At 43.0% G+C, this 19,055-nt stretch overlaps 1 protein-coding gene across 1 annotated transcript in view; it reads left to right on the forward strand.

Annotated features, from left to right (window-relative positions):
- PCSK2 (proprotein convertase subtilisin/kexin type 2) overlaps positions 1–19,055 on the forward strand; it is a 101,068-nt gene that overhangs the window by 77,772 nt on the left and 4,241 nt on the right. Inside the window, exons 8-11 of the mRNA XM_032185278.1 lie at positions 404–579; positions 11,041–11,256; positions 12,564–12,664; positions 15,170–15,397. Of these exons, the coding sequence (XP_032041169.1) occupies positions 404–579; positions 11,041–11,256; positions 12,564–12,664; positions 15,170–15,397 (721 nt within the window). The remainder of the gene's footprint in view (positions 1–403; positions 580–11,040; positions 11,257–12,563; positions 12,665–15,169; positions 15,398–19,055) is intronic.

Raw genomic sequence — 19,055 nt, forward strand, 5'->3', positions numbered from 1 at the left:
CGAAGTGTCAACACATCACTGAGTATAAATTGCAGGACGTTGAGTGGTGGTGGTAATCCTTATCCTTAGTTGTTACAAACTATGATTTAAATAGCATTTTATAATATTTAAATAATATTAAAAGTGAGTTTGCTGAACACAAATGTTTTCAAATAGTAGGTGAAAGATACTCTGTAATCAGCAGTAAGGAGTTTTCTCTTTCTGAACCATGCTGCATTGCTGCGGCTGGATGTTTAAGTGCTAGCATCCTGCTGGGTAAACACACCCTGGTGAAAAGTGAATGACAAGTGCAGAATTGCTGAATGCATGAAAATACCTGTAAGTGGGGGACTTATCCAGGTGCTGAGCTTTCATCTTGCCCTGGGCAATGCATAATTCATGCTTATGCTGATTAAATCCACAGGTATTCGAATGCTCGACCAGCCATTTATGACAGACATTATTGAGGCTTCCTCTATCAGTCATATGCCCCAAGTCATAGATATATACAGTGCCAGCTGGGGACCAACTGATAATGGAAAGACCGTGGATGGACCTAGAGAGCTAACACTGCAAGCGATGGCAGATGGTGTGAACAAGGTAACGCTCCTATTAACTAACGGAGGTGTCGGGGCAGAGAGGTATGTACACACTTGCACTGAAACCAGTCACCTGGTTTCATGGAGGGCATACCTGATCCTCCAATAGCTGTTACAGGGCACAATGCAGTTGTGTAAACTATCCCAGATTTCAGTGTATTCTAAGGTCCGTTGTCATTCTCCCTGCACTATTGTGGCAATTTTTTTACTGCACAGTCTCAGGGTACTGTGCTCTCCTGCATGCAACTGTGTTTTTCTCCAGTCAGCTTCCATATGCTTTTCACATGCTATTGCATTCAAAATGGAAGAGCCTGATCACATCCTGGCTCCAGAGGCCTGTAAATAGTCCCTGCTTTGAAAGATGCCAGCTGTACTACTGATGTCACGTTGCCTGTTTTGGTGTGCTACCAGTTTAATTGTCATTTCGGACACAGATCACTCATGTGATCATTATTACAGCTGTGATTGCACCACCCGGTCTGTGGACTAATATTATTCTGCAGTACCAGGAACCTCCTTATTTTATTCCCATCCTTTCAGCTCCTTCCAGGGACAGTCTCTGCTCTTTGTCAAAGACACTCAATGGCATCTCGGAATCTGTTAAATCTATATTATATTAGAAGGTCAGGTAAAATGCATGCCATAAGTTAAAAAGGAAACAAATCAGTCCAAAAAAGCAAACCTTGCATGTCTCTTGTCTCTCTTTGGTGTCATGCAGTTGTGACAACCACAGTTACTCCTGTTGTAGGGAAGGAGCCTCCTCTCTTTGTGGATTATAGTTGGGTTTCCATAATGAAAAGATTTGAAATTCCCCAGAACATCTGGGGTGGTTTTGTGTGGGAGCTCTGCAATTACTCATTTTCCATCCAAATTATTTTTTCCTCTTGCCTGTGCCAGTTTCACCCACTCTTCATCACCACCTCCCTGTGAACAACACATTCAGTGTACCATGTTTGGTGACATGATAATTAAATCTATTGCTGTGGTAGGTGGTGAGCATTCTCAGATATTCAGAGACTGTAATGTTTTGCCTATAACATGAATTATGGGCATCTTCATGTTCATCTTCATGCTCTTGCCTACAAATTTGGCAACATATTCCAATAACTCAGGAATACCTGTCATGAATTTCTCCTGAGTCTTCTCAGTTTTGTAGTATGAACTTTACAAACCTCTGACCAGCTCAAAGTCCCCATGAAGTCAACTTACACAAGCTGGCTTTCTTCTCATGTCTTTCTTCCATCTGTCTAGAGTTTCCATAAAGATTTCCTTGATCCCCTTACATACTCCTGTCATAAGGAGAATCTTTCATTGATGTGTGGCATGGTTGTTTTATGTTTAGCAACACTTCTATGTCTTACAGTTGGTGGATACTTGATCATCCTTCCACCAGTGTTGGTTGGAGCAGAGAATCTGGCTACAGAAAAATTCCCATCCTGTTTTTTTGTTATTCTGCTCCATGCAGAACTAGTCTAAAAGTAACAGAAAAGGCATGAATAACGCAGGCAGGGTAATGCAAACTAGTCAAAAACAAGAGATTTTATCCTCTCAAGAGAAGCAGGTTTTAATTTTTAGAGTTTTTTTTGTTTGTTCTTTTTTTCAGTTTCTTGATATTTAAAAGAGTTTTCAGTTAATTTGCTGTTGTGTCATCCTGTTCTCTTGTTTGTGGAGTTACACTGGTATTACACCTCTGTAATGTTCAGCATGAGAGAAGGGATTTTACTCTGCTGTTTTATTCTCTAGTCGTGGTCCCATACCTGGGGGTGTTGGGCATATAACTTTTTTAATGCCCTCCCCCTGAATGTGTTTGCAATTCTCTTTAAGAAATAATTTATAATGTTAGGGCCAGAAGGACCCTGGGGTAACTTAGGGTTAATGCTTGCTAAGAAGGCAGAATGGTGATGGTGAGCTGCCCTCTGGGAAGGATTGCTCTCATATCATACCAGAAAGCATAAAATGAACAGATGAGCCTGCATTAGGAAAAAGTTCTGTCAAACAGCCATTGCAGAATTGGAGAACAGAAGGGATAATATTGCATTCTAGCTAAGAAATAAATTGTTGTTGAGGAACGATTACACTTAATTTTACAGTGATGGTATCGCAGCTATCTCTTGGCAATACATACACGCAAAAAGACAGCTCCCCCCACAAATAAATCCCTTCACATTGTGCTCATAGCTTTATCTACCCTTGTTATGTGCATTACGTTTCATGTGATAGAAGAGTTTTGGTGTGTAATTTGTTCTAGTTTCTTTTTTCTTTTCATGGAGAGCCAGGTTTCCTATGATATTGCAGGGTTTCAGTGGATGCTGGGTACTCTCCACGGTGCTTTGAAAATCCCACTACAGTCTTCCTTGCATGTAAAGGAAGACTGACAAGCTTTTGATGTATTGCCATTCTATCTAGCTTACATCTGCACTCTATGCACCAAATTCTCTGTTGGCCATAAAAATGTAAATCTAATTTATGATCATTTTTCAGAATTTAAAAAAAAAAAAAAAAAAAAAGCACAACACTTGTTAAAAAGAAAAGTAGTATATTTTACAAACAGAGACAAATAAATGTAGGAATGCTTTTTCTTAGTCTAGGGCTGATTCTCACCAGAGTGATGGTTCATGAATTAGTGATGAAGCTGAAATATTGGCAGGGAAGAAGCAACATGCTGAGAATAAAAATGTGTTGTTAAACTAAAAGCCATACTTTCAAATGTCCTGAAAGGAAACGTAAGATCTCTTGCACAGAGCAAGATTAATATCCTTGCCTCTATGGCAATAAACTAAAAAGTAATTGGGAGTGATATGATGTTCTTATGGGGAATATGTAGTTAACCAAGCTGATGAACAGTGGTAACATTTGCCTTGTTGCCACCATGCTTGGGAACTTGGCTCAAGGAGAGACTTGAAAGGGTTTCATCCTTCCCCAAACTCCATTCCACTGTCTTGTCCTTTTGGCATCCTCCTTCCTGAGCTGCGGGGAGGCCTGGGGTAAACACCCACCTGGTAATTTTAACATGATGATAACTGCAGAAACTCAGAGACTTCTCATTTGCGTGTTTGTTTATGTCTGTTTATATGGCTTGAAGGGATGCATTCATAACCAGATGGGCTAAGGCTGATAAATCTTCTCTTCCATTTCCGATTCCTGGCATTTGTTAAAATAATTCTTACCTTCTGTCTTAATCATACCATCACTTTAGTGTTATCTTCACTCATGAGATAAATAGCATAAATAAAGGCAACAGTAAATAGTATAATTAAGGACTGGAGAATCTGTCCATCACATTGGCAATTCCTTTATGGGCTCTCTTTACTAATTGCACTTCTAAGGCTGAACACAATGGGATGGCACATGTGAGAACTTGGTGTTGGTGTAATACACACAATCAGCAAGTGTTGGGAAGGGAACTCAAACTGCTTTATGTTATTTAGCTGTAATCCCAAGCATTTTTCATGCAATCTGCTCTTCACTGTGTTATCTCATAACTTTTGTTCAGGGTCAGTAGCCCATAAAGCATGACCAGGTCACCGAACAGTGGTAGTTGAATTGCAAAGATAAATGAGCTCACTTGAGGGTAGAGGTTGGAATAGTTTCAGACACACAAACATCCCTGGGCTGTGAGATATCTGATGTTGGCTCTGGCTGTGACAGGAGACTGCGCTAGTCTGTGCCCGAGTCAGATGGGGGTGGCCTGCAGTGGGCTTAGGGACAAATGCTGCTGTGCCTGGTGGAAGAGCTGTCCAGAGAGCGTGCGCTGCCACTTGCTCTTTCTCTAGACACACTTGCCAGGAGCTACAATGGATTTATGTCATGGGATTTTATTATCTGGCTTCTAGACGCCATCTGTGGACAGCAGCAAGTTACGGCGTCTAGACAAAAGGTGTATGTTTCCTTACAGCCCCAGGAAGTCTCCAGCCTAACGTTCTGGGCTGTCCTGAGATGGCTCTCCCCTGCACCGAGACCAGGCTGCTTATACACTCAGTTGCATCGCCCCTAATGTGTTGCTTGTTTGCATGTGTATTTCCTCTATGAGCTATGGAGGGGTGTTACTGCAGGTGCAGAAATACAAACTGAAATTCAGAGCAGAGCAAGAAACCATGGTGGTGGACCCAGGACTAAGCAGCCCAAATACAGCAGTGCCAAATACAAGCTAGCTATATCATCTGAGTGAGAGGTACTTCCATTTCAGAGAAGGGGGAGTGAGTCTGTAGTAGCCTTTTATAAATAGGGCTGGCTGGAGCAATGCTGTGTGATTTACATAGCCCGTGTCTGACCTGTGCTTCCCTGTCCTGGGGACCAGACAACTTGGGGTAAGGGGAGCAAAGAGAGACAGTAAATGGCATCTCAGTGGTTGCACAACTCTCTTAATTCTCTTAATTACAGACTTCTGTTCTCTGGTGCCTTATATCCAGAATTATATCAGCAGACATCTAATACTGTAAGCTCAGGAAGAGGTAACTAGCTCAAGAACTAATTCCACCCATGCTTTATGGGTACATCCCGTCTTTAATGCAATACCCAGAAAACATTTCTTTCTTGCTCCTTTATGAGTTCAGTATTTCCAGCTTCAGCAATAGAAATTTAAAGCAGTAAAAGGAAGTTATCAAGCTAAGCTGGTCTCTATCTATTGCATTTTTATGATGTAGGCTTTTATATTAGTAGGTTGCAAGGAATTGCTCATGGACGGAATTAATTTCTTGAGACTTTGCCAGCTCAACCAGAATACATAAGCCATGATCCATTTGTGCATGTGCTGGTGAAAGTGTTATTGCTTCCATAATATGGTTCTACCTAAGAAAATGCTGCACGAGTATAAATTGCCAAGGGAACAATATTAAGAATTTATAGTCTCATCATGGCTCTGTAATTGGGCTCACCAATGAAGGAAGAAAGGACAGCTTTAAAAATGAAATATTTCTCACTTGCCTCCAGTCAAGGCCACGCACATTGCGTTTGTGTTTGAAATACGTTGAGGATAGCATGCTATCGAAGTATATACAGTTAGATGCCTCTAACTTTATTTTATTGGCAGCCAAGCGAGGATAGGGGAATTAGTTTATGATACGACAGCCTCTGATTACTCCATTTCTAAGGAAGCCTTACAAGCTTCTTTATACATTGTGAGCCCTTTACTGTCATATTGCTATTGTGTCTGGGAATCTAACCACATTATAGCCCCACATGAGTATATCATATCTGTTTGGTATTCTGAAGCTGCCCCATTTATCAGGTGGGAGGGTTTTTCAGGCTCTGGTAGAACAGCCTGACCAGCTTTTCTGACCTCATGGTAGGATACACCACCTCTCAATGTGTACATGGTCTGGGTTTGGAGTTCTGTCTGTGGCCATCTGCTTTCCTGCCATGGGTCGGGGAACGGCCATGCCTCTCTGGGGACAGGACAGGAGCAAATCCCAAGTGCCACTGATTTCTGTTGTGATACTGTCTGCTTCAGGGATGCCTTGGTCACCTGAGGACCTTGGCTCTTGTATCATTTGTGCTTCATGTGTTCCTACAACAGGGTTAAATATTGCCCTTCACAAAGACTCAATGACTTTCATGTCAAGAGCAGAAAGCTGCTGTGTTGCAGTAGCGTGGGCCTACATGGACTGTTTCTAAGTTCCAAATGTGAATAGTCGTTATTGACATGTAAATTAATGTTTTTCTAAGGAAACAAGATGCTAATTTAGCCTCAAAATGTAGATTTTGCTGTCTCACTGCCCCCAGGAATGTTTTCTGCCTAATCTGTGTGCCACAGCTCAGCAGCCATGTGCCTTTGCCTTTCAGCAAGGCTGGGAACCTATGCACAGCACTGCAAGAACCACAGGTGAAACGGTGAGGCCAGGAAACATCACAAACACTGGGAAGTCTGCACAGAGAGACCAGCACTGCTGCTGGTGGAAAGTAAATTGTATGTTTAAAATCTTTTTCCTACTGAAAGTCTAGCTCAGAACTACTGAAGAGAGGATGGGATTGGTTTTTACCTATGTTAGCAGCACCAGAATTATGCCTGCAGAACTGCTGGACTAGAGCTATGCATTATCACTTGTGGTACACAGCCCAGGATCCAACAAAAAGGCATGTCTAGTTTAGGCCAAGCCAGAGCATTTCGCTCGAAGTATTTTGCTTATTTTCACAGGTCATCAAGTTCTTGCTTGCTTTACTGAAACTGATCAAATTTAAGTCAGAGAGCAAATTTTAAAGGGAAAGAAGAAATGTTCGAGCAGGCTGATTTATTTTATTTTTTATTAAAAGTTTTTTTCTCAACATTTTTCAAGTTCCCTCCCCATTTCCCTGCTGTCTCTCTTCACCAAAACTGTATTTTTCCATTCGTTTCTCTTGGATAACAGAAGTCTATCCAGTCTCAACAGTAATTTAGGCAGAGAAAATTGCTCAAGCATTATTTTTAGCCAAAGGAAGTATTAACATTTGCACAATTAATTGGGGGTTGGTGGATGGGAGTTTAGTACTCTTCTGTGACCTAATAAAGACTGGAGTAAATTACATAAAGCATTTTGTTAGGGTTTGGCAATTACAGGGCCCAGTTCTTTGACAATCTGATACGCAACAGTCTTTTGTACTTGGGTGATTATTACTTGACCCAATTAGTTTTAGAAGTCTGCTAGGAGAAACCAGTCAGCCAGCTACTGAAGTCAACAAAATATGAGATGAAAGCACGAGGAAGCCTGACTGAAACACAGCTCCAAGCAGCCGTCCTCTGCGTAACAGCCGAGTGTGTGGCCACGAGGAGGGAGAAGGGGAGGAAAAAGCTGCCAGAACAGCCTGTCCTCCCTCCTCACCGAACACCCGGGGGTGAGGCAGACCAGCTAAGGGCCACCAGCAGCAGCAGCCAGTTCACGCAGGATGGCCCTGCTGCAGTTCTGTCTGCACGGCACTCCGTGATGCGTGGCAGGCCTCTGTGCCGTGTTTTCATGCTCATCCTGCTTGGAAACTTAGTGCTGATCCCAATCCGTGACTGATGATCAGGCTAAAGAGAAGGGTCTGCATCAGAAACATGCCAGAAAGACCACAATGTTCCTTCCATCCAGTTTCAGCAACCCCAGAGGCCAGGCTCTGGATGAAGCGAATGAGAGGAGCCAAGGCAGAGTCTGTGCCCTGTTAGAGGCCCAGTTGTTACTCACATGAGCACTTGTAGCCTTGACAGGAGAGGTCAGGGAAGCTGGAGGAGATCTATTTGTCAAATACCACCAGTATTTATCTGGAAAGTGTGATCCAGGAATGAAAACTTTGAGAAACACTGGTTTAGGCACTTGCCCAGCAAGCATGACAAATGAACACAATAACAAGGGAAAAAAGAGTCCAAGATGTACCTCAAGTTAAAATGAATTAGCCTGCAGTCCCCTGCCAGCTCACTTTTGCAAGATAATCAAGTAAAGATGTTTTACTGGGATTATGCTCTTCAAAAGATGAGAAAATGGGCAATAAAGTTTCACAGGGATATTTTTTGTCAGTAGCACCGTATCCCACGAAGAGCGCTGGAAATAGAAAGCCTGCTGTTTCTGCAGAGAGTGCTTCTCAGTACTGTCTGCAACTTTCCAAACGTTTAGCCTTGCCCAGGATTTAGTTCTGGCTTAGTGCAAGTTGAGGTGTGGGCCTCTTTTGGGCTGCTCCTCAATGCACTGAGATCCATTTTCAGCTCTGAGCGTGATTACAGCTTCAGATGGCTCAGAAGTGTGACTGCCTGCTCTGCATTGATTTGGGGGGAAATGAGCAGGTTTTAACAGGATTCTGGAGGAACGATTCTCTTTAAAATGTATCTTATCTTGCAGCCTCCCCTCTTCTTCCTAAATGTTCCTGCAGACTCCCTCTGGTGTTTCTACCATACATCACTGGCACCTTCTCCAGTCGTTTTTGGTCTAAATGTACAGCAGATGAAGTTGAGTGACACCACTGACACTTTTGAGGTTCATTTAAGGTTGAGATACAAATAGGAGCTTTCAGCTGGCTTTAAATGTGACACATAATTGACCCCACCGAGATTTTTCTGGTTTAGACAAATACCATCCAGAGAACTGATAATTCACTTGCCCTGAAACCGTGTATTTCTGCTCTGTACTTGGAACAATGCTTAAGGACAGGCAACAAACAGTTTGCCTGTGCAAGCTATCCAACTCCTGCGGGTCTGGCAGTAGGAAATGTAAGCAAACAAGTCCTAAGCATTATTGCAAATATATATTGCACATGGGCTGCCATCAGCTTAGTCCAGTAGCATTTGATTGCTTCTCTTTCCAGTCCTTCATGGCTAAGAGGGAAATGAAATTGAAATTAGAATATTAAGAGGTAAATTACTTTTTAAAAAAAAAAAAAACAAACAAACAACAAACAAAACCCAAAACAAACAACAACAACAACAACAACAAAAAACACTAAGCCATGCTCATGGATGTGACGGCTTTAGAATGATATCCCAAGACCGTTCTCCCATGACACTAATTGCATGCATAAAACCTGCCCCCCACTCAAGCCTAAATTTCCGTTTCTCTCTGGATTCCACCTGACCCCTCCAACATCTGTTTTGCCTGTTTTCTTCCATCAACCCCAGCCATGGGGGGTAATGCTTTGGCACTTTTGGCAGCATGGGACAATATGCCAGGCAGGGCCAAGTCTGCTTTCCTATGCTGAATGTGGCAGAGGCTAACTGCCAGGCACCAAACTATTTCTGTGAATTTATGGCATGAAAGTGGCATGTTTCATCTCCCTTCTTCCCTGGAAAGAAAGAGTTGTTAAAGAACGGGTTCACAACATGCCAAACGTCCTGTTCCTGGCACTTGCAGCCACCTGCTTTCTGTGCTGGGCAGCAGCCTGCCTTTTGGGGACAGACGGAAATGTGCTCCAGCTGCCCCTGAGGCTGTCCAAAAGACACAGATGGTGGCAAGGTGCTGTGATGGGGGCTGTGACGGCAAGCTTGTGATGTAGCCTGGGAAGCAAGTCCAGAGACCACATTTGGGCCCTGTAAGATAACAGCAGTCAGAGTGTGAGATGGGATATATAAAAAGGGGGAAAAAGGCATAACTGTTTTCCTTATGCAGGCTGTTTTGTTTGTTTGTTTTGCTTTTTTTTTTTTTTTTTATAATTTGCTGGAATTGCTTTGTTTTTATGTATTTTTGCAACAGTGTCCTCTTGCCTTAGAACACAAATGATTGATCTCAGATCTTTGTGGGAGTTCTCAGGCTGATTTCAGAAGGCTTTTTCATAGTTATCATCTTTATTATGAAAATCTCTGTCCTGAGATGTTATGTACCCCAGTGGCAGCAAACCTGCTGTGCAATTCAATGGATTATAATGCAATTCACTAACATGCTTGAAATAATGAGGTTGCTCTGTTCAGTGGGGTATGATGAAAAATAGAGGCTACTGCTGGGAGCTCAGATTTGATTTAAATTCCTTGCAGAAAAGGTTCCCTATTAAAATACCCTCGCAAGTTGCTATGTTTGTGTATTCCTTAATTTCCATCTCTTGCTGGACAATGAAGAGGCCAGAAGATATTTTTTCTCATTTTCTGCCCAACGTGTAAACAGAGTGTTAAATTGAGGCCTTGCACCCTTGTGATGCTGTTGGAAGTAAACATTGGATTACATTAGTCAAAACACAGGGAGAAAAACTGTGGCCGTGCTGGAATTGGTGGGGGCCCCGAGCCTTGCTTTCAGTGGCACTGATCTTTTCCCAAGTATTGGGCTTCTCAGGTCCTGCACTCTTCCAGGCAGCCTCTACCTCTCTCTTAGTATGGGATGAGAAGGAGTTTGGTTGATCCCTTCCCACTTCTTCTTTATCTGAAGGTAAGGAAGAGGACACAAATGCCTTTCCTTTAACCAACAGAGATTTTATAGCTGCCCTTCAACTTTGTTCTCTCCCATCCATCCCTGGACTTTGCAGTGGTTTCAGTAGGCTGTCTTTCTCTAGATGATTCATACGATCTCATAACTTTATTTTCTACTCAGTGGTAGAAGCTGGTTTGCCAGAAAAACAGCTCTGAGTCAATGATACCTATGGAGAGAAATCTATTGAGAGGAAAAGGTGCCAGTTTTGCAGGGTTTTTTAGCCATTGCCCAAGCCTAATTGGATTTTACAAACCTAGTGCCTGAGATGACCTATATCCCTTTTAAAAGAACACCTTCCTCATAGCACTTAGGCCTTGACATAAGTGCTAATGAATCCATAAAATGTCTTAGCATTTGGCACAGAAGCCTTCAGGGCATCAAGAAAAACAGGAGATAAATGGAAACGCTCTGTGTGCATGAAGTTGCACAGTTGGCTGTGGCTGCCAGTTAACTAGATTTAATAACCTGTAGAAGTCCATTTTATTTCAGCTTAAGCTTGATGTATATTTTATTTGGACCAGTTTTCTCCTTTAGAGATGCCTAGCTTCACAATTAAATGTGCTGTTCAAAGTGGGTGCTGTTTCCTATTTGCAATTTAACCTAAAAGTGTCAATTTTCCCTTTTCACAGGGCCGGGGTGGGAAAGGAAGCATCTATGTCTGGGCTTCTGGAGATGGGGGCAGCTACGATGACTGTAACTGTGATGGTTATGCATCAAGCATGTGGACAATCTCCATCAATTCCGCTATAAATGATGGACGGACAGCTCTGTATGATGAAAGCTGCTCTTCAACCCTAGCCTCCACCTTTAGTAATGGGAGGAAGAGAAATCCGGAGGCTGGTGTGGTGAGTCCAGATATTATTGTCCTGTCGCTGCTGTCTTTTTGCACTCCCACGACCCATTACAACCCTGTCTGCTGTGGAGCAGCAGATGGTCCTTTGTTGAGATGGATATTTTCTCATCTGCAGTACGTGATCGTGCCAGGACTGTCAGCTGAGGAGATGTGGGATTAACATTGAGGACAGCAATGATCTTCCGTATCTTAGAGCTTCATATTGTTGGTGCTTTATCAGAAACCTGATTTAAAAGTTCAATTGCCCTCTTTCCAGAAGACAGTGTGATAAAAGGTCTCTGTAAAAATCTAAATGAAAAGCATTGACATCTGAAATCATCCTTAATTGTGCTGGCAGAGCAGTCACGAACCAGACTTCTGCTGCACTGGAAGCTGCACAGAGCAGACAGACACTCAGTCACCTACAGAGGAAACGTGGAGGTTCAGATTACCCTCAGAGGTACACTCTCACAGGGAGAGCAGCGTGGAGAATCATGCTCAAGTCCTTTTAGGGGCTGTAGTTACTACTGGAAAACAGGCAGTGTTTGAGTGTAACTGAGATTCTCTTCCACTGGACTGATCACTGCTCTTCAGCACCTCCACACTAGCAAGGACATAGTCCAATTCAGAGTGACAAATGGAAGGGTGGTAACTCAAGGTCAGCCCTTGCCAAAGGCAGCTATACATTTTGCGTGGCCTGTCTCAAACCCCAGAGACTTTGTCCATTGCAGCATCCTAAAGGCCCATGTGCAGCAGCAGAAGAAAAAATACTGTTTTCTGTCATGGTATCAGCACTGTGCTGGTGTCAGCTGGAACGATCTGTGGCACCTTTTTAATTTAATCACCAGAAAATTCACTTGTAAGGTTTCCCTCAGGTCTCTCGTAGTGACTAATCTGCATAGAAGGTAGCAACCTGTTACTGGTCCTGGCTTTGGACTTGCACTAATGTTAGCCATCTCAGTGCTGTTAACAATTCTAGTTTCCAACTTGCATGATAACCACGGGGAAATGTAAGGGCTTTGGTTAAACCATGTTTATAGGAATTAAATGATATGCATAGAAGTTTATGAGTCCTAAGCGACAATGAACATTGTTTTCCTACATCATAATTTATTCTTGCGTTCCCACCTTCTGTAACTGTCTCTCACCGTGTTTTCAAATTTATACACAAGTCTAAAGAAGAAAACAGATCCTGGGAACAAATACACAATTCATCTGAAGGACAAGGACACAAACTCCACTTTCTATGTTTTTCTGGGTCTGTAGCTGCAAGGACAATGGCCTAGCTGGTTTCATTAATTAACTCTAATATCGTTGCAGGCTACCACAGACTTGTATGGCAACTGCACCCTGCGTCACTCAGGAACGTCTGCAGCTGCCCCTGAAGCAGCCGGAGTGTTCGCCTTGGCCCTGGAGGCTAAGTATGCTGTTAAGAAATTCCTTGTGAGCTCTAGAGAGGAGGGGGCCCAGGGTTTGTTTAACGTTGTTCATCGTGTAAGCTGGCTGTGGCACAGCCGGTAGAACAAGCAGCTGACAAGCTGCCTGAAACAGCAGAAACACGGCTGGTAACTTACAGATGGAGCTACAGCCCTGCCAGAGCCTTACACCAGGCGTCTATGTGCTGGCTGACTTCCCTCTGCCCATCCTCTACATCCACAGCTTCCAGGGGTTTGTCTTCTCCCTGTCTGAGGGACGGGTTGTGTTGTTTCTCCACATGCCCAGTGGGGAATGCCCAGCTTACAAAAATGTATGAACGTATCTGTGGGAGTTCATTGTGTTCCTCGTGCTTAGGGGCGACAATACCAAACGGGGATTAAGAGTGATCTTTCACCAAGCAGTTTTGGCAATCAGTTGTTTGGAAAGGGAGCAGTCAACCTATCCCGTTTTAATAGCCGCGAGCAGATTTATCCTTCTTGAATTTGTCCAATTCTTTTTCATATTGTCTGTGTATTTGGCACCTGTATCATCCAGTGGCAATCAATTCCACAGTAATAATATTTTTTGGCAGCAGTGAGGAATGCTTCCTTTGTTGATTCTCACCCCATCGCTGGCAATTTGCTTTTGTGCTACATAATTGCTGCGTTATGTGAGAGAATAAATGTCCATTGTCCGTTTACCTTCTCCATGCTATTCACGACATTGGAGACCTCTTGTTCATCATCTTTTTTAATGATGAGGAAAAGGTTTTCTTAAAATAACCTACACCAGCTTTTTACTTTGTGTTAAGCTGTTTTATGAAGTGAGACAACATTTGCTCAGCTATACAGCTTCAGTTGCTGTAATCTTGGCACAAACTGAACACTGTGTACATAGGTTTCTTCAGCTGTATGTAGGAGAATGAAGATTTAGCAGAGGAGACAAGGTTTATACCGTTAGCAGAGCAATTGTGCTCAGAACGTGACTTGGACCAAGTCTCATTTTTCAGGTTTTATGCACATCAAACAAACATGCCAGGTGTTCAACTTTGGATGATCAATCCTTCTACTATCAAATCTATTTAGTGGGACAGCCACAGGGTAATAAATTAACATGGTCATAAAAATATGAAGACTTAATGAATTTTCCGACCACTGCATGTTTAACCTGGACTACTACCCTGTTATCTCAGTGCTAACTATCACTCCTCTTCTTTTGGGCTGTCCATGAAGACCTTAATAAATCTTGCCAAACAAGCAGAAATCACGACTAAAAATTAGCCTAACTTTTAGTCTGAAATTGGTTCTCTAGCCTTTGCTGAGAAGACAGAAAAGAAAAAGACAAAGAACTGTCAGTGTCTCCTCTCTCCTTCCAGCCTGACTCTATTGCTCCTCTGCTGTGCTGTGCAGGATTTCCCTAGATGAGTTGCAGTGCCCTTGGCAGGGGTGGCTAACTATTTCCCTCTTGCCTGCAATGTTTCCCAGCTCATATATATCTGACTGTCTCTAAAAACTAGCTCATCTGTGAAATGGAAAGTACAGTTTTAAGACACAGGGCAACTCTTAAAGGGTTTCACTAAGAATGATGCAAGTGATCTCTGGTTTTCAGCTACCTTGTGTCACCTCAAAGAAATTGAAGGAATTGGCTATTCTGGTGTATGTTCAGCATGCGCACATGCTTATTACTTGGTGCACAGAAAGCTGAAAAACTGATCCTTTGGGGCTGATGGTTTGAATCAGACACATTGTAATGTTGAAAGAGTTCATCATAAAACAACTGGAATAGCTTTAGTTATGTAGAATTACAATGTCAGTGCTAAAGCTTCCAGAAAAAAACTTGCAAGTGCCCTTCCTGTCATCATAATCACTGCAAATCTAGGAAGACAAGAGCTGATGATGAAGGATGATCATGGAATCTAGACAAACGTTAACTGCCTCCATCCGTGCTAGTATATCACCGGTGACAAACCTCCATCATACCTCACGGTGCAAACCCACAGCCCCCCACAGCGCATAACCCATATTCACAGTCTGCTGAAATTAGCAAGACTTCGTTGTTATAGCTCGCCATCTTTATCTGATCAGAGCTTCTCTGGGTGACCCTTGGAAGGTCCATGGGGAAAGCAGGAGGAGCAGGCAAGGAAAAGAGGGCAAGATCTAAGAGGAAGGTTAGACTAAACTGTGTCGTCATCCTTTTCTTTTTGTATTATTTTCATCATCTCCTATAATATCCCTCTCATTTTATTAGCTTAAAAATTGCACGATAGATATTTAACGTGTAGTTGAAAGCAGTTGCTGTCAGAAATGACTTTGTAATTTTGGGGAAGTGCTACACAATTAAAACCTATTCTTCTTCCCACTGAAATCATCAGAAGCTTGTTATTGATATGTATGTAGAAACAATTTATGTGTGACTCACAGAAGCAATTTTTACCAAAGGGCCTACTCCAACACACTGCGTTTCTTTAATATCTGTGGGTACTGTACTGTTGACATGCTACTCTTCCACAGCTTGGATCTGACATGGAGAGACATGCAGCATCTGACAGTCCTCACCTCCAAAAGGAACCAGCTTCACGATGAAGTTCATCAGTGGCGCAGAAATGGCGTTGGGCTGGAATTCAACCACTTGTTTGGCTACGGTGTCCTAGATGCAGGAGCGATGGTTAAGATGGCAAAAGACTGGAAGACCGTTCCCGAGCGATTCCACTGTGTTGGGGGGTCAATACAGGAGCCTGAGTAAGTGCATAGTCTAGTGTTTGTGGTTCATCTCTTGCCAGCACCGAAGAGACTGCAGGCAGGCAAATATCTTGACAAAGAACAAGATAATCAGAGAAACATAATGAATACTTTATTCTAAGAAAACTTAACATTATAAGTAGCATTGTAGATATTTCAGTAAGCTGATAAAATGAATGACATGATCTTTCAATTCCTGGCTTGCTGGAGGAAAACTGGGCACATAGGACAGCTGATCTGTAGCGTCACTGCGAGTGCCAGTAGTGCTAATAGCAGCATCCATTTCTCCTAAATACTTACAGGTGTGTTTGTGCCACAGTTTGTGTCAATAAACAGCCTGTGCATGAGGGAAAACCCGAGAAGCTGGCACCGTAAATTACATAAACTGCTGCCACATGAAATATCCGTCAGCCAGGTCATATCTCCTTGTGACCTATTCCAGTAGACAGTTTTATCTCCAGAAGACTGAAACAGTCATCTACAGGTAGCAGTGATTCAGTTTCAATATTACCTCATTTAACTGTGTTTGGTTTATGTTCTTCAAATCATTAATGCAGGCTAGGTAGTCAAATTATTTTCTGATTACCTTTGTGTGCTAAAGTGAATGAGTCAACAAGTGAATGAATTAATACTAATTAACTACAACAGCTATAGTTCAATTTAATTGTTTGAAATACTAACCTAATAATGGCCAATTTATGTCCTTAACATTTGAAATTTGACGTTTCAGTGCCATTTTTGAAAGCATCATTATTCTATTGGAAGAAGAAATCAAATCTAAATGCTGCCCTAGTAGATAGCTCAGCCAGGAAAAGACTAAGTTCACTCCCAACCCCCAGATGGGTTTGTATTTGCAGGATCCAAGGTTCTCCAGGTGAAATCTGAGTTTTAATTGACATGGCCTACATGTGCTTACAGGTAGGAGACAAATGAGAGGGTACTGAGGCTGAATTTGAGCTCTTTCTAGTTTATTCCTAATTTAAGTGCCGACTGATGGTGTTTGCGAAGACAAGGCATTTCATTTATCTCAGTGTGGCCCCATTTTTAGAAATGGAGATCACGCTAGAGGGAGAATTTCATTATGAAGGTTTGACTGCATGCATTAGGCAGTGTGGTTGAGGCTTGCTGGGAACAGATTGGAGTACTGGATAGAAAAGGTCGTGGCATGTTCCGAAGAGCTGCTTTCCCTGGGTGATGGCAGAGCATTTCCTCTGTCCCAAATACCTGGCGCTGCGGTAAGGCTCCCCTAGAGCTATGGCTGCCCCAAAAACTCGAGTTGGGCAGTACGCTGGCTTGTATTGGTGTCTTTTGAGAGCAGTGCCTAGAAGAGCACAGACATAGGTAAGGATGAGATTTTAAAAGCGTACAACAGCAGCGAAGTTGTTCCAACCAAGTCAGTCCCTGCTGAAACCTCCTAATGATACTGCAGTAAAGGCTTAAGTGTGCACTCAGTATGGGTGAGCCCCTATATGTGATACATCTATACATTAATGGTGCTGCTATAGTATTTATGTCCGCCCAAGCAAATGACAGCAGATAATGAACATGATTTGCAAATTTACATCTTTTGAACTGCACTGTAAATAAAACTGTTGAAGTTTTAGTATCTCCAGAGATTTTCTGGAAATAAAAACTCCATTTTTGCCATAAACAATTGATTTATTTTTTCAGTTTGGTCTTGCGGCAGCAACATTTACTATATGCATTCTGTATGTATTTATATAGCTAAATATATTTGTATATATAAATGGATATTTTCCCTATATACTTGGGTAGGTGAATAGTGGTAGAGAGGTGTGTGCCACAGCAGCACTGTTGATTGGCAGAAGCACGGCAGGAAATTACCTACAGCCTGAAACATGCAGAGTGCTGGGGGAATCAGTACTGAAAGTGCAGTATGTCTCTGCTGCCTGCAGAATCACTTGTTAGCAACGGGAACTTTCCCTGAGAAGGGATTTTTGTTAGGTCGGCAAAAAGCAAAAAAAAAAAAAAGGACAAACCTTATGATTGTAGCTGGCCCAGGGAAATACAAAGATGATTAAATCAGTGATAGCTCATTAGCTGTGGAACAGAGGCACAGGAGCGAGCTTCTGGCAGGCAGTTAGCTCCCCCTGCTCATCTCTGAAGCTGGGTCCTATGCTCCATGTGAAGGCAAACACACACGGCACAACTGGGCAGCGGTACCCAAGGGTGGAAAACCCATCTTCTGCTCCTTTTGTGGCTGGCTCCCCCAGCCCCTTGTTCTTTTAGTTTCTTTTGGGAAATTCACCTGGCCTAGAGTAATTATTCCAGTGAAGCAGAGAGCACTGTATTCTAGTTAATAGGAAAGGGGCAAAAGGAGCAAGCCTTTTCTCACGTGTTTCAGTGAGCTAACTTTGCACTGCAGCCCTCATAAAGATGGAGAGAAGCTGTCGGGCTGTCTGCAAAGCAGATGGAGTGGTAACACTGCACGTTCTCCTATTTGTTTGATATTTTGTTGTTGATAGATAGAAAAGACTCGTGCTGTGGGGTCCTCTTTCATTCACTGCAGGAGATACAAAGCACTTATCACAATTCTCAGAATGAAGCATTGTTTAACAACGCGCTGTCCCTTGTGTGAGATAGCTGTGAGACGATGCCAACTCAGATTGTTTTGAGGATGCTGCTTCCCATGCAGAGAAATTTCAAGCATATGGCAACTGTGAGATTACATCCTTCACCTCTGGCTGGCATGTAGTGCAATATTCTTGTGCTGCAGGACACAAAATGTATCTTGAGGGTATTGTACTGATGTGTTCAAATACTTTAGCTATACAATATTTACGTTAAACCAGCTTCTGCAACAGGGCATCCTTAAATTCAGAACAACACCTTTTGTTTCTTTTCAGTGTAAGATAAGTGTTTACATGCCTTGAGGATCTGGGTGTGAATGTCTTTTTATGCTGCAAGTATTCCCAAGAAGCCTATATCCTATGAAAGCAAAGCTGAGACAGGCCTGAGCTAATTACCAATGCACTGAGCAATACCCGGAGCTCGCCTCAGGAAGAACAGAATTCCTGGAAATGAGGCTTGAATGAAACACTCACTGCTCTCTTAAGACTTCGCTATTTCAGTAGCAAAGGGAAAGGTTTGATTTATACTCAAATTTCTTGTGAAAAGAAGGCGTTCCATTAACACAGTCAGGCCGGTGTACCTTAAAAGGGGACACCCTTTTAAAAAGGGACACTCTTCCTCATTTTACTGCAAAACCTAGGTTTTGCACAGAGACGCCGTGAGCACCGGGAGCGGTAGTAAAATGTCACTGGAGTAATTGAAGTACGTGGGCCAGGCACCAGCATCCTCAGGGCTGCGCGGGGCCCTGAGCAGGGCTGCCCAGATCTCAGCTGCAAGAGCTGGGAAGGCATCGGAGAAATGTGCTCTCCCCCAGCACGCTCTCGCCTCTTCTGGCAGCGCTGGAGGCGTGCTGGGGCGATGCTGCTGCCTGCCCAGCACGTGGGGAGCCCTGAGCACCAGCCGGGGTAATGCTGGTCCTTTCAAGTATGGCACTAACCATGCTGACAGCTGCTGCTGAGACCGTTCATTCATTCCCAGCTGCGATTCCCCAGAGCGGGCAGGAGGCAGCCTGATGCTCTTGCAAGGGAGCTGCCAGGCCGTGTATCCTCCGTGCCTGCAGCTCGCC

Source organism: Aythya fuligula, chromosome 3 (genome assembly GCF_009819795.1).
Source record: "Aythya fuligula isolate bAytFul2 chromosome 3, bAytFul2.pri, whole genome shotgun sequence".
Taxonomy (NCBI): domain Eukaryota; kingdom Metazoa; phylum Chordata; class Aves; order Anseriformes; family Anatidae; genus Aythya; species Aythya fuligula.